This window comes from Ambystoma mexicanum, chromosome 10 (assembly GCF_040938575.1).
Source record: "Ambystoma mexicanum isolate Mex_15411 chromosome 10, UKY_AmexF1_1, whole genome shotgun sequence".
Taxonomy (NCBI): domain Eukaryota; kingdom Metazoa; phylum Chordata; class Amphibia; order Caudata; family Ambystomatidae; genus Ambystoma; species Ambystoma mexicanum.
In genome coordinates this window covers 127,681,871-127,697,971 of record NC_090932.1, presented here as the reverse complement: position 1 = coordinate 127,697,971, position 16,101 = coordinate 127,681,871, and the positions used below count along the sequence as shown (strand labels likewise).

Sequence of the window (16,101 nt, the reverse complement as noted above, 5' to 3'; positions counted from 1 at the left end):
TGGAGAGGGATATATGTGGGTGGTCCATAGCGAGATCATTGATCAAGGGGATAAGTTCAGCTTTGTGTTGGGGGTGCAGATGAGGAGGTGTTCCATTTTTTTGCAAGGGTTGAGCTTGAGGAGGTAGGTGGCCAGGTGGTGATGGTGGAGAGACAGCTTTGAGGATGTGCAGTTGTGAGGGGGATGAGATTTGGATGTATATGTGTGTGTCTTCTGTATATTGATGCTAATGGACTTTGCATTTGCTAAGGATCTGTCCATGGGATTCAACATATAGGTAGAAGAGGAGTGGAGACAGGGAGGAGTCCTGAAGCACCCTCTACTTGACCAGGGTGGGGTTGAATCGAAAAGGGGACATGGAACCAAATGGTGTGTCGTGTCGGTAAGGAAGGAGGTGAACCAGTCCTGGATGGTGTCTGAGTTTCATCCTGTGGGATAGGATGTTGTGAAGAATGGTGTGGTCGATGGTGTCGATGGCTGCAGAGAGTTTGAGTACTACTAGTAGGGCCCTGTGTCCTTTGTGATGTTGTGGAGGTCATTGAGGATGCAAAGTGTTGAGGCCTTAGTGCTGTGTCCAGGTTGAAAGCCAGATCAAACGGGTTGAGTAGGTTGTTTGTGTTGATGTGTTGTAGCAGATGAGTAGTAAAGAGTTACACAATTCTGGTGAGGTATGGCAGGATAGTGATGGGTAGCTAATTTACAGGGAGTGCGGGGGTCAACAGATTCTTTTTGAGGATGAGTGAGATTTGTCCAGTTTTTAGTGCAGAGGGGGTAGTATCATGTGAGAGACAGGAGTTGATGATAATACTGAGCCATTATGGAGAGAGGGTGGTGGTGCAATTGGATGTGGCTTGAGGTGGGCGTCCATCATCCATGAAGTGTGTTTTTTTGTTGTTGGTAGAAATTGGTGACATGAGTGTCTGTGTTGATGGGATGTAAGCTGTGTTATGTGTTGGAATCTTCGGAGCAGGGTGTGAGTGCGAGGGCAGAGGAGAGGGATTACCAGATGTTTTGTATTTTGGAGCTGAATTAGTCCATGAGGGAGTTGCATACTGCAGTTGATGGGGGTATGGATGGTGGTTTGAAGAGTTCTTGGGAGGTAATGGGTAGCTTTGGCATTGCGTATGGCTGTTTTGTATTATTTGCAGCAATTATTTAGTGATATTGTGGTGCCGGAGTATGGGTTTATCTGCGAGGCTCTGTCTTGGCATCTGGCTTCCTGCATGATAGACAGGAGGGAGCAGTTAAACCATGGTTTATGGTGGTGGCTGTAAGGTTTTGTGATTTGAGGGGGAACATTTTGTCGAGGGTTTGTATGATGATGGTGTTATAATTTTTGAGAACAGTGGACGAATATGCATGTGGGAAGGAAGGGGTGGTATGAGGGGTGCTACAACTGTCTGTAATCTAGGGGCGAGGGGGATATGTGGCAGGAGGGGTGGATCTTGTGTAGTAGAGTGAGCATGAAGGGGAAAGCAAAGACATCTGACCACGACACCTAGATTTGATTTTGCACTGAGACATTTTTTCTTGAAATGAAAAGGTCCCAGGTGTTGCCAGCTGTGTGTGTGGTATAGGTGACGATCTGTGTGAGGTCCTAAGGGGTGACTGGAGTGAGGATACTCTTTTCAATGGGCTTGCGGTCTGGATGGGAACTACGATTTTTGAAGTCATCAAGATAGATATTGATGCAGTGGGAGCTGTGGCTGTTTGTCCTCAAATCAGTCCAGTGCTGTGGAAGTTGGGATTGGGTTCTGTGAGCAGTAAATGAGGAGGAGAAAGGTGGTGTATGGTGTGATGGAGGGGAGTAAGTGAGAGAGAGTGCTTCAAAGGATATGTATTGAGTGAGTGACTCTTTATATGATGACAATGCTACCATCTTGTCTATGTGTGTAGTCTCTGTGGTCGATGAGATAGTGTAAGGGAAGCAAGTCGGGATAATAGGTGTGTGTTGGGGTTTGAGGCATATTTCTGTAAAGAAGAGTATATCTGGAGAGGGGTGTATGTGTTGAGTTCATTGATTTCATGTGTGTGCACCGGTGCAGAGTGGCAGTTGAAAGGAATGCAGGTGTATGCAATTAGTTGTTTTAGTGGAGTGCTGTGGTGGAGTTTGATTTAAATGCTGTTTTGTGACAACCAGTGGTAAACAGGGGCCAACAGGGAACAGCGAATGAAAAAGAAAAAAGATAACTGCAAGAACCCTTAGCTCCCCTCTGCTCTGGACGCCTGAAACAATGAAATCTTGCTGGGCATATTCTCCTTTTTTATGCTCACCGTCTCTATGGTCCCAATCGAAGGAAAGTGAAAACACTGTTCTTGTTTGGTGGGTTATGCAAATTGCATCTCAGTTAAACAAAATCAAAGTAAACTACATGGGGGGATGCAATGAAAAGGCACCTTATAAAAAAAGTGTAATAATTTTATTCTCTGTAAATGAGGACACCAAAGTGGGTTAATGAAGATAAAACACATCCAATCTGCTTCCTAAAAGAATGTGGATGTTCATTGAGTTTTTATCACTGTAAAAGATGACTCACTCACCAACTGTGATACATCAACATATAGGGCATTATTTACTAAACTGTATTTCACAGAAGGCTTCATGCACACAGGTGTGGTGCTGCACTGTCAGATCCTATCACTTCCATGAAAGGAATTCAGAAAGGCAATCAGGATGCACATCTGTTATGCTCATATCCTAATCCCCTTTGTGAACATGCTTAGACAATTGTACAAGTTCAGCGTCAGAAGGGACGTTTTCTCACAAAGGAAAGCACATTCAGATTCACAAACAGGAAGTGCTTTTATATTAAAGAAAAAGCCACACATCCGCATGTGCATGATTGAAAAACACAAAAGGGTCATAGCTACCTCTTCTGTGCATATGTGGCAGTTGCTGTTTGAACCCTTGTAGTCCTGCTTTTATTTCTAGCCCTAATGTAGGGATTGATTTTTTTTTCTTTATTGTCCCTTTTCCATGGTGTGCAATTCACCGGCCATCATAGTGAAATAGATTCCAAGCATGCTCAGAGCTTATGTACTTAATGCTGTTCGACACTTGTGCATGAAACTACTTCAGTGAAGGGGTCAGCCAGCAAAACATTTGTACTGGTGGACAGTCTTATGACATGTGCAGGCCACCATTCTGAACAGAGTACACGATCTGAGTTAGTTTGAGATTGCTGCTTTTATGTACATTTGCACAGTAATGTATGTGAAAAACATTGCATATTGTACAGTAGTTTGCAAACAAGCCTGTTTTCACTCCTGAAATTCACCATAATACCAACTGCTAATATTAAGGATACAGTTGTAAATAGAAAGACCCACTATGACTGCTTTACTGTGGCTGCAGGCATACAATACACTGCAATATCTTCCTTTGATGCACGCTTATTTTCAGTAAATGAGAGAATTATATTAAGTAAACCTTTGTCTTTGTGTAAAAATAAATGCTGATTGCCATGGCACTTTCCCATTTGAAAATACTCCCCTAATTGCACTTGGTTTAATATCAGATTGCTGCTCAAGTGTGTTTAAAATCCTGCAAGTGTGTTCATGACTGCAGTACCGCCTCCAGTCTACGGGGGAAGAGTAGAGAAAAAAATCAACACATTAAATTAAACACAGGCCCCCAAAGGGCAATTTCTTTAACTGTTCTGAAAATTAGCACAGATGCTTAAAGAAGCATTTAAAATCATTTGGAAGGCATTACCATGTGGGATTTGGGTTTAGGTCCCCCCATTGAAATCAAGTCCCTACAACGTGTGTGTGTTTCATAGCCAAGTTCCTATAAGGATAGAAACACAAACCCACACACACACACACACACATCAGACTACATGAATGTATCAACAAGAATTATTATGTAACTTTAGCCAAAATGTCATCAAACATACCTTAACACCTTTTCCAGGTGTATTTTTATATTTTTCTGTGGTTTCCTTTTGATCCTCCAGAAACCTCAAATATCCACCAGGCATAGAGTACAACCCGTCTGAGATCTTTTTCTGCATGGGCTCGAAAAAACGCTGGAGCAGGGATCTGCAGTGGTCCAGGGATTTCTGCTCATTTTCTGCACAAAACTGTTCAGCCCTCCTTTTCATCAACTCCTATAATTACAAAAATTCTGATGAGTAACAGTGAATATGATAAGTAACAAACATGCTATTTGTGGGAGGCTCTTTCGTGTTAGCTTATGCTCGGACCCCGAGAGTGAGAGTCATTCCACTGCATAGCTTACTTTATAATTAGATAATGATGACACATGTGGTAAAATGGGTGCAAATTAAAATCATGCCATGACAGACAGACACAGGCAAATATTGAATTCATGAAAATACCCCCAACTGCTTCTGAAACTCATGATCATCATCCTTAAAGGAGTGTTCCATAAAGATTTTGATGGCTTCTGCCTCAAAGGTAGCATGAAGATCCAAAAAAACTTTTATCGTCGGCGTTGGGAATTTTCCGTGTTCCCTCATCTGTTTCTCATAGTGATCGAAAGCCTCCTGGACGGCTGCAGAGTTCTCGATCAAAGCGAGGGCACGCACAGTGTTCTCTATGCAAGGCACTGTTCCACTGCGAATAGCATCCACATAGGTAACTGCCAGATTTGCCAAAACTGAAAAAAACACATAACATTAAGTATGTGCCAATTGGCTACAATCTTTAATGCATCAACGATTATCCACAAAAATAAATACTACAACTGGAATAGCCCTGTACAGTCCCCCAGGGAATCAAGAAAGGCATTTCTTGATACGTTCAGATGTTTTCAAAATAAATGCCTCATTCAAAGTATGTCTAGACTCTTCACATAATGGCACCTGTAAGATGAACACCATGGAAGTTAGCATTTCAGGACAATGTCAAACAGAAAAATAATAGAGAATGATTGTGTATATGTTATTTTAACCCTATTTAGATATCCAACGTGATGAGTTGAAGTACAAAGGAAAGCTGGATATATTATAATATTTAAATGTTAATAGTGAAAATGTATTTGACTGAACTTATTCCTCTAAAGTTGCAATCAAGTGTAGTTGAATTGCAATGACAAATACATCGTTCAAAGGACACGTCTAGAAGACACATGACCACAGCTGTGCACGTTTACAACAGTATGTACTGGTTTCTGAGAAGGAAAATATCCAAAATGCATACATTAAGTGGGAAATAATGTTGAATTTGGTGTTCTCTCATTTGAACTGAACTCTATCCTTGATGGATGATAATCCTGCTCACAGATAGCTGCGCCACATAGCAGATCGGCTGAGAGTTTACATTTTCCTTTGTCATTGACAACCAATAACTAAATACTAATTAGAATTCTAATGGAGAATCGAAATAATCAATCAGGTCCTATGTCAAGTCAAGTGAAATCTTCTAGGGTCTGTGACCCTGAGACTTCATCTTAAAAACTGGGCTCAAAAGTACAATGCTAAAACCTACATAAAAAAGGTGCATGAAATGATCTATTTCCCCATATCCTTTGAATCATTTATGCAATATAGTCATTGAATATGTTATCCAAATGAGCACAGCAAGCTTGATAAGATGGATATCAAAATTACTTTCAGGAATGTATATTTTTTGCATAAAACACATATATTGATAAGACCATTTTACTTAAAGCCACAAAAATGAAAAATGCAGCAAAGTATGGAGACTCTGTCCATAAACAAGAATATATAATTTTGCCCAACGCGTTATATTGAAAATGAATATTTAACTTAGACAAACGGTTTGCTCCATGAAGAAGGTGGCTAGTTTTGAGCAGAAATTCATTCTTGGGGCACTCCAAGTTTGATGGACAGATGTAAGGCAGAGGGACAGCTCTCTTGGGTGTTTATTAGTGTAAGAAACCAATAAAGAACCCTGCCAGTCAAAATGATAGTGTCATATGATGCTAAGGTAGGTACAGAAAACTGAGCTACAACTCAGCTGACATCACTATAGCGAGAGGATATACAATACAGAGTATGAGGCCACCACCCCGGCGTTGAATACATAAATAACGTTAAAATGATGCTAGGTATAGCCTGAATTCGGCCCACATGTCCTTTGGCCTGGACATGGCAGGCAGCCTGTTAATAAATAGCTCCTCACAGTCCTCAGTCCACGTCAAGTCTTTCAGCCATACTCTGCCCTGTGGAGGTATAGCATCCTTCCACTTCATCAGTATCTCATGTTTTGCCATCAGGCAGCCCATGTTGAGGAAGGACCCGAGACGTCTTTACGGGACATCCACCCACACACCGAAGAGGGCACTCATAGGGGTACATGGCAATATGTGGTTCACCACCATGGACAATGTTTCTAACACATATCTCGAGAAGTCATTCAGCTTGGTACACCCCAAAACATGTATCAGTGGCTGGCCCCATCACCTCGACATCTAGGGCATCTACGTTCCGATCCAAGTTCATTTTACCAGTTGTGCTCGGTGTATAATGCAGTCTATTGAGCACCTTGAACTGGATCCGTTTAAATCTGGTATTCAGTGACACAGATTTAGTCAAGGAAAACATTGCAGCCCACTGACCATCTGAAATGTCCACCCCCATATCTAGTGCCCACTTGTTGCATGCCTTTGGGTTCTGGGTCACCCCTTTGTTTATGATCATGGTGTACAGTGTGAATAGCAGCCTGCGACAGCCATATGAGTTAGAGATGTACTTGAGGAGCTCATCCTCGGGGGGCTTCTAATCGTTACACCTCCCACAATTTGGCGACCCGTGCCCTCAACCTGTAGAACTATAGGATCTCTGAGGTTGTACCTCTGTGGCCTTGCCTAAAGGTTTATAGTGTGAGGAATCTACCCTCGGGGAACAGGTCACCTAATGTTCTGTGCCCTAGCTTTTCCCAGTGCATACAGAGATTACTATCCCATGTGGGAGGGAGGCTGGTGGAAGTTCCAGAGAGGCAACCACTTGTAGTATGGATGACCCATCCCCACCCTCAAGAATATGGCACGCCATGCAAAGAGTGTGGTCTGTACCGGGTTGAATGGGCAGTCTTCTTTGTATGTTAGGCTAAGCTGCAGCGTCTTAGTGACAGCCGTCAATCACTCCACCCGCGGATGTCACGGGGAACCATTGGTACTGTACCAGAAGGACGCAAACTGCGTCTGTGCTGCTAAAATGAAATCTCGAAATGTGGTGCAGCAAACCCTCCCCTAGTGTAAGGCAGCGTCGGCTTCAGCCATTTCTTACAGACCGCTCCAGCGTGCCACAGGAATTGGGACAGCGATCTATGCAGCCTGGCCAAGTAGTCCTTTCCCGGCCAAAGGGGAACATTCACAAAGTTCACAGTTTAGAGAGAAGAATCATCTTCACCAAAGCTAGCCTCCCTGCCAGTGATAGAGGCATGGCTTTCCACATGTCCAATTTCCCCTGTGTATACACTTCATGCGCAACAGTTATTGGAGAGGAGCGACCCCTTGCTCTTAGATACGACCCCTCCCACATACTTAATTTTGTCAGGCGTACATTTCAGGTGGAAGAGGCTGTACGGCCTGGCTGTGCAGCCAGTGAGCAGAGAATTTGGGGATTTATTGTAATTCACTGTGAAGCCAGAGTACTCCCCAAAGTGTGTGATGTCACTCATTATAGGATCAAGGTTTGCATGCAGGTCCCTGACATAGAGCAGCACGTTGTCTGCGTATAGAGATATTATTTCAGAGGGGCCTACTGGCCAAATCCCCCGATGTTTGTTTTTTCCTGACTAAGTCCGCCATGGGCTTGATCGCCAGCGCAAACAGCAGTGGAAAGAGTGGACATCCCTGGTGTTTACCTCTACCCAGGACAAAGAGCACATAAAGGTGAGAATTGACTAACACTCTGGTGATTGGGTGAGTGTAGAGGAGTTTGATGTAAGCCAGCTTTTGAGCCCCAATAACATACTTCTCCAGTACCATAAACAGATATTCCCAGGACACCATATCAAACGCCTTTTGCGCATCCAAGACAACCGCCATTGCTGAAGCCCCAGGTGATAATCGGGACATGATGTTAAATAGGCGGCATATATTAAGTGCCACCTGGCGGGTGTAAGACCTGCACTCTTTGCTGGGCTTACAGGGTTAAAACAATATAATGACAGTAGCTTCACACAGTGATTCTGTTAGCATAGAATTCCTCAAGCACTCCTCCCATACTCGCAAAAGATGGGGGGCCATTGGCGCATTTTATGCCATGTACAATTCTGTGGTGAGCCCATCTGGGCTTGGTGCCTTGCCACTGAGAAGAACTTTAATGACCTGCATAATCTCTTCAGAGGTGAACAGTCTATTAATCTGGTCCATGGCTGCTGCGGATAGCCTGGATATTAGAACGTCTGCCAGTAGGGAGTGTATGGCCTGCTTGCCCTTCAATTGTGTGGCACTGTATGAGGTGTCATAGAAATGGCTGCTGACCCCTAGTATGACCCAGTCCATGAATTTACTATTTATGCAGTCAGTGTGCATCGAGCCCGGATCAGAGCGTACCACTCGGGCAAGTGTTAAAGTACCGGACTTCACGTTGCGCATGCTCTCTGAATGAATCTAATGTAGTGCGCATGTCAGCAAGGAGGGCGGGTCTAGGTGCAGTGGTATGTTTATTTTCCATGTCTTTAAGCTTGGCTTCGCTGGCCTGTAGATTTCATCGAATGGCTCCAAGGACCCCAAACTCACTGGAGATAGCCATCCCACAGACTTTGAATTCTTGTCATAGGGTGCTATACGACGGGACATCAGGAGTGTTATGTGCAAAGTATGTGCGTATGTCCCTTTCTATGTCCATTTGGATCACGATGTCTTGAAGCGCTGCTGACTTAAATCTCCAAGTCTTGTGGGTTGGAGCCTGGCCCCCTAAAGTGGGATGTAGTGTAACGGACGAATGATCAGACAGTGTTCGTAGGAGTATGCCCGCTATCGTGACTCTCCCCAGGAGCTGCTGCAAGAGCAGGAACATGTCAATGTGTACGCCATATCATGCACAAACAAGTAGAATGTAAACTTGCGGTCCCCATATGTCTCATAATTCAAGTGTATCCAATTAACGTTGTAGGCTTCTGACACTTTGGACGGAGGTCTAGGGGCCTACCCGGTTCTATCCATGTGTTGATCCAGAATGGTGTTCATATCTCCCCCCCATATTACGGGGACCCCGAGGTACGTGAATAGAATGGACGCTACCTCCTCATAAAAAAGTGGGGGTATCAATGTTTTGGCCATAAGTGTTGACCAGGAGCAACTCCGTTCAGTCTAGGATGCAGTGTATGATAACACATCTGCAATCAGGATCAATATGTGTGCCCTTCAATGTAAATTTGAGTGCTTTGTGGACCAGATGGAGGACTCCCCTGGATTGAGTGGAGAATAATGTGAAGAACCTATGGCCCCCCTTTTCCCCCCAGGACGTGGCCACTTCCCTACTGACTGCGGCAGTGGCATGTGTCTCTTGAAGAAATAATATGTTACCTTTGTGCCTAACAGAATATGACACTATTTTCCTGGCCTTAGTGTAATTTCTGAGCCCCCGGACATTCCAGCTCATCATGCTAATTGCTGTCCTGTCGCTCCTTTGTTGGGACCTTGTAAACCAGCCGTTTCCAAGAGATGTTTATGGGCCACCAATGTTCTGAGTGCCTATGACAGGTAACGATCTTCTGCCTGCCAATAAGTTTTTTTTAATAACAGTCAACTTTCTCTGCCTCCCTCATCTCCCTCCTTTTTAGGGAAATGTCAACCCATCCCCGAATTCAAAAGCAACCACCAACAGTTAGTGCCCCCTCCCCCACCCAACACACACCACAACATGTGCTCTTGCAAAGGGGGTCTGCTGCCGCATATTTGTCCATTATGCTTCTGCTAGTTGTACAAAGGAACTGAACATCACCATTTTCTCCAGGACACCAACCTGGGAACATGGTTCACTTATTTTGCTCATTAATACATTTGTCAGCTGGGCAAAGTAGCTGAAGATGACAGGGTTCTAACAATGACGCTGCTATAATAAGTAAGGATATTTACAGAAAAACTATTTGCATGGTGGCAAAAAACATAAATCTTGTATCTAAAAAAATATGCTAACTGGAACCACAGCCGGATTATTATCCAACTTTCTCACACAGTCTAGGAATCTGTCCTGGTTATACTGCTACTGAGGCCTCATCCTTTCAGCACCTCCTGCTAGGCCTCCACACCATGGCCCAGAGCAACTGGCGAGCCACAATTTAGGGTGCCACAAGCAGCATGTTGCTCCAGATCTACAGGTTGGGGATCAACGGGCTAGGGTTTTCCTCGAAGTATAAGGATCCTGCAAAAATTGCCCCTGAGGAAGTTCCATGATTCAATCAGAGTGCAAGGAAAATATCATGTAAGGCAGTGTGTGGGGTAGAACAATTTCTGTACTTACCATATAACAATAGTTACCCTATATCCATAGAGTGGTTCCATTTAGCAGGACCACTTCAGGTATATGAAAAGGTTGTGATTAAAAAGTAGGTGATTTAATGTTTCACTTTAGGGTAGAAGTGTAGTAAGTCCATGCTTACAGACACAGGAGTGCTTTATTGGCACTTTGTGGTTTTTGTGCTGAAGAGATGGTTTTAAATTGTGGCATTTATTCTTATATGTATTTTGTTCTGTTTTTAACATGAATTCCTGCGTGTAAATTGAATATCCCTAATCATTAGAATATGTGTTAATATGATGAATAGGAATAAAGTTCAATTCAAAATCAAAGCGTTTGAACTAAATACACACTGGCAGAGGAGGCTTTTTTGCATGTTCATGTTACAATGCCAGGGACAACCCACCTGCTGCCTTAACAAATAGTGTGGTGTCTCCCAAATGTGTTGATTATGGCTATTCTCAGATTACACCAAAAGCTCAGTAGGCCCTAACTAGTGAAGAGGCATACAGCCCAAACTTACGTTTTCCTGTCACCGGGTGCCCTCCTTCAATTGTTTTGGTTCGACATTGCTGAAAGATATATTTGCAGAAAACATTTGTTTGAATGATGAATTCGGGATCCAGGTCTTTCTCCTCCAGTTCCTCCAGTCTCTTCAGGTTTTTCTTACTGGCAGGACGATCAAAAACAAAGCATTTTCGTCCGGGAAAGAAAAACCTGATGCATTCCCGTGGAAGGTTTAACTTTGATACATGTTCACTTTTGCCTGTAGGGTAATAAAAAGAGATACAATTTTGACGAGAGATGTCTCATATATCTAACATCATGAGGGGCATTTGGGATACAATAGAGTGAGTTGAACATTAATAGAATAAATATGTAACATTTGATTCAAGCCATAACACATCCGGAGAAGAAACTCTTATGGCTTCCATGAGAATGCAAATAATCTTTCAAAGGGGACATCGCCTTATAAGCAGCATGATTACCAATCTACACCTCACCCAGGAGGGTGGGCAACATAGTTATGGAGACCTCTTGTAAATCTCCTATACTAAATATACTAAAATGGGGAAAACTGAACAGGTGATTATAAACATCTCTGCAGGGTTTCCCATGGATGCAGTTGTGCATTATATGTACTGTTTGTAAAATACCTTTGGCTGTCATGCATATCTTAGCAGAATGGAACATTTATACTAGGTCGCTTTCTCTTTCCAAACCCAAAGAGACTGCTGCAATATGTTACTTCGGAATACTTACAACAACCTGTTCACACATACAACTCGAGTAAAGGGGGACAGGTACCGCTATATAAGCGGAGACCGTCCCACACCACTAATGTGTGTCTAATACACCATAATTAGAACTATGTGCCATGGTTTCTTTGTTTAAAGGTTGGCTACCAATACTAATGAACGAAACTGAAAGTCACAGTATATTAGTACATCACAAGTGACACATATTGGCTTGAATTATGACACTCTTATGGAAATGTGAAGACTATCACTCTTATTTGTAGGTACTAACAACAGGGTTATGGTTTTGTATTTAGAGCTTCTGACAACTGTTCCCCGATGTAGGTGGACATCAACCACAAAAGTGAACCGGTACAAGCATTAGTTCTGAGCACAATCAAATAGTGCAACTCGTTATACTTGGGCCTCCCAAAATAGTTGGTCAAACAAATGCATTTGGTACGAAACAGAGGGATGAGGGGGGCACTACTGCACAAGATAAGAGATGGCAGTATCTTGCGAACACTTCTGCTGCCGGCGAAGCACTCTAGCCCTAGTCTGTGCTCTTTAGAAGGTCAGGTGTCGGGCGACCCATTTACATGAGATCTTGAGGGAAGAGAGGCAACAGGTTGTTCCTGGGTCCCTCCTATGGCCGTGTTTGCCATTGGCAGAGAGGAAAGCTCAGAGGCCTGGAGGTGGCCCACGATTGTTCCACGCTGCCTGAGTAAGTGGATCCTTGCTGTTGCACACAGTGACCCACGTCGGCAACATATAGCACCATTGAGGGTGACCGTGAATTCCAGTGAGACCTGAATTTGGGTGCCTGGTGGCACAGGCAAACTAGTGCCTTTGGTCCGCTCTCAGGTCAAGAGGAGATGCGACCCCTACGGGCCCACTGACGATGAGGAGTGAAGAGATCCTGGTGAGCGTGGAGTCTCCCGTGGTGATATTGGGACAAGCAACGTGGCATCAGGCGTGGGGCCTCTAAGCGAGACACAACAGAGGATATCCTTTCCCCTTGTAACGCTCACCTGACTCCCACGGAGGCGCTGGCCTGGTTCGCGCTGCTGTGACCTCTTCTAAGGTGATGCGCAGGGTTCGGAAGACGGACTGGACTGGGCCCCCAAATCTGGCTTGTCTGGCTCGCAGAAGTATCCTTCTGTAGGCGAAAATAGGGGATTAACTGTCGGCGGGGTAATGCAATCAGCCTCCCACTTTCCCCTCTCACCCTCCTCGAAACCCTTCTGTGATTCCTCGTAGCGTCTCACCTTAGGGTCTGGAAGGACAAGCTCTCCATCCTGCTTCTGATGCAGGGGCGCGTTGGTATCCAGTTACTTCACTGGATTTTCAGATTGGTGAGAACCAAACTTGCTTGGCTTCCAGGTAAGTTTTTTGATAAGAGGTTCCCCTTGTGTCCATGCATTAATGTACTAATGCTAGTGTCTTTTTCCCCATAGGGGCCGGGGTACGGAATGCCGGGGAACAGGCACCGACCCGAGATGAGAGGTGAAATCCTTGTAGAAATCAGGTAAGTCTTTAATGAGCGTTTTTTGGTAATGTCTTTTCATTCGCTCATTAACGCTGATGTCTCTTTTTCCCCTTAGGGGCCAGGGTCCGGAAATGCCAGGATGCGGCGCGGACTCGAAATGAAGAGGGAATGAATAAACAGGTAAGTCTTAACATGGAGATTTAGCTTTCCTTATTCCCTTCTCTTTCTCACCTTTTGTTCTGGTCTTTTTCTCCCTAGGCGCTGGGGCGTGACTGCGAATCCGGATGATCGCTGCTGAACATGGAGGCGCCCTGTAAAGGTGAGTGGAATGCGGCGCTGCAGCGATCGACGCGATGAGCTTTTAAATAAAAGTCTTCTATTCAGGATTGATGGCGAGATGTCTCCGGGATGCGGATTTAGCAGGTAAGGACTTTTCCTTCTTCTGTTCTCTTCTTCTCTTCCTTTGCAGGTGATCCAGGATGCTGGCAGGCGTGGCAGAAGTCAGGATGCAGGAGCAGACACGGTGAGCGTCCAGCTGCTAGATGCAGAACAACGCGAAGCACGTGTGGCTGTTCGGGTGGGGTTTAAATAGCCTTGGAAGAAGTTCCAGGTATGTATCCTTCCTCCAATCAGGTATGTATCCTTCCCCGACCACGCCCGGATGGTAAATTAGTCCCACAGGTAAGTAGTTCCTTTCAGGCCTCAAGGAGGCCGGGATCCTGCAGCATGGTCTGCATCAGGTAAGTGCACCCAAGCACTTCCATAATGAGCCTGGTGCCTATGGCGCCAGGACTGATGTCTTTTATGAGCCTGGCGCCATAGGTGCCAGGACACTGTCCAATGGCCCCCTATATGGGGTTGCTGGGTCCTTCCTTGGGGACTGGATGTCCGTTTTCGGGGACGCAGGGCTTGAACCGGCTCCCCGGGTGCGGGCATCATGACAGCACTCCCCCCCAAACCCCCTCCCAAGGTTGTTCCCTCCGGGGATTTTGGTTTGTCTGGGAAGAGTCGGTGGAATTTCCTGACTAATCGAGGTGCATGCACATGGTCGCTGGGTTCCCACGACCTCTCCTGAGGTCCGTACCCCTTCCAATCAATTAGGTAGAACAGTTTTGACCTAAACATTTTTGAGTCTAAAATGTTCTTCACTTCAAATTCGGGCTCCCCATCTATTAGAATAGGTTCTGGAGGTTTGAGTAGTCGGGTTCCGGGTACCACTGGTTTCAGAAGTGACACATGAAAAACAGGGTGAATTCGCATACTAGCTGGTAAATCAAGTTTAACAGCCACTGGGTTAATTATTGCCGTAATAGAATAAGGTCCCAGATATTTTGGGTTAAAAGTTCGAGGCCCTTTGAGTGGTAAATGTCTGGTAGCTAACCACACTTGATCCCCAATCTGATACAGAGGTGCTTCACTCCGATGTAGATCAGCATTCTCCTTGTATTTTATCTTGGCTTGGACAGAAGCTGAAGGTAAACCTTTCAAAGGAATAAAGTGGGCCATTTTGGAAAACAAATCCACAATTACCAGAATAGTATTGTACCCCGAACAAGGAGGCAGGTCCGTAATAAAATCCATTAATAGGGTGTGCCAGGGTGCTGGCGGTATGTCTAGAGGTTGAAGGAGACCGGCTGGTCTTTTCTTTTGACTTTTATTTTGGGCGCAAACACCACAGGACATCACAAAAGATTTAACATCTTTTCGCCAAGAGGGCCACCAAAATTGTCGTTTCACCTTTTCCTCTGTCTTGGCAATACCGGGGTGTCCCTCTATTAATGCATCATGATAACCGGAAATAACTAGTTTGTGTAATTCCTTATGTGGCAGGAATAAGCGTCCTTGGAAATAAGGTAAACCATTATCTATGGTAAAATCTGATCCCTTTTGTATCCAATCCTGTAAGGTTGTAGGGTCCAGGAGTTGTTTCACTCTGGCTTGAATGTCTTCAAGCGTCTGTAACGAAGTCATGCCTAGAATCTTCTGTTCGGGAATTATTGGTACTGGTTCTGAGTTTGTATCAGATTCTCCCATTCCAATTCGGGATAAGGCGTCCGCTTTGCCATTCTTGCAGCCAGGTCGATAGGTAATCACGAAATCAAATTCAGCGAAAAACAAAGCCCATCGGAGCTGCCGTGATGACTGAGCCTTGGCGGTTTTCAAATACTGTAAATTCTGGTGATCAGTGATCACTGTGATGGTATGTCGAGCGCCAAGCAGGTAATGCCGCCAGGCTTTAAAAGCGGACTTAATGGCTAACAGTTCTTTGTCCGTGATTGCATAATTAACCTCGGGTGCCGAGAATTTTCTGGACCAAAATGCTACGGGATGCAGTTGGTTGGTTTCGGGATCTCTTTGGGACAGGACAGCTCCCATGGCTAGGCTGGATGCGTCAGTCTCGATGACATAAGGGAGATCTGGACGCGGATGTTTCAATATAGGTGCGGAAGTAAACTTAGCTTTTAAATCCTGAAAGGCCTGCTCCGCTTCTTCAGACCATTCAAAACGTTTATTTTTCCTCAAGAGTGCAGTAATGGGTTGTACCACGCGTGAAAATTCCGGGATAAACCTGCGATAGAAATTGGCAAAGCCGAGCATGCTTTGAACCCCTTTTACAGAGCTAGGTGATGGCCATTTGAGGATGGCATCCACTTTTCTTGAGTCCATTCGGACTCCTTTGGGTGTCAGGATGAAACCTAGAAACTCGACTTCTGTGGTATGGAAAACACATTTCTCCAATTTAGCAAATAGTTTGTGTTGGCGCAGTTTTTCAAGTACTGCCTTGACGTGTTTTCTGTGATCAGATTCCGAAGAGGAGTACACCAGAATGTCATCGATATATACGACAACACAAACATCGATGAGTTCCCGAAGGACATCATTCATGAAGTATTGGAAGGCAGCCGGCGCGTTACACAATCTGAAAGGCATCACCTGGTACTCAAATAATCCGTATTTAGTACGGAAGGCAGTT

The 16,101-nt window shown here is 44.6% G+C and overlaps 1 protein-coding gene across 2 annotated transcripts in view; it reads right to left on the bottom strand.

Moving 5' to 3' along the window:
• The window catches only part of LOC138491220 (guanylate-binding protein 1-like), a 292,885-nt gene that overhangs the window by 163,206 nt on the left and 113,578 nt on the right, over positions 1-16,101 (bottom strand). For both annotated transcript variants that reach the window (XM_069617609.1, XM_069617608.1), the window contains exons 6-8: positions 10,924-11,166; positions 4,344-4,624; positions 3,900-4,112 (exon numbers count right to left, since the gene is read on the bottom strand). In XM_069617609.1, the coding sequence (XP_069473710.1) occupies positions 3,900-4,112; positions 4,344-4,624; positions 10,924-11,166 (737 nt within the window). The remainder of the gene's footprint in view (positions 1-3,899; positions 4,113-4,343; positions 4,625-10,923; positions 11,167-16,101) is intronic.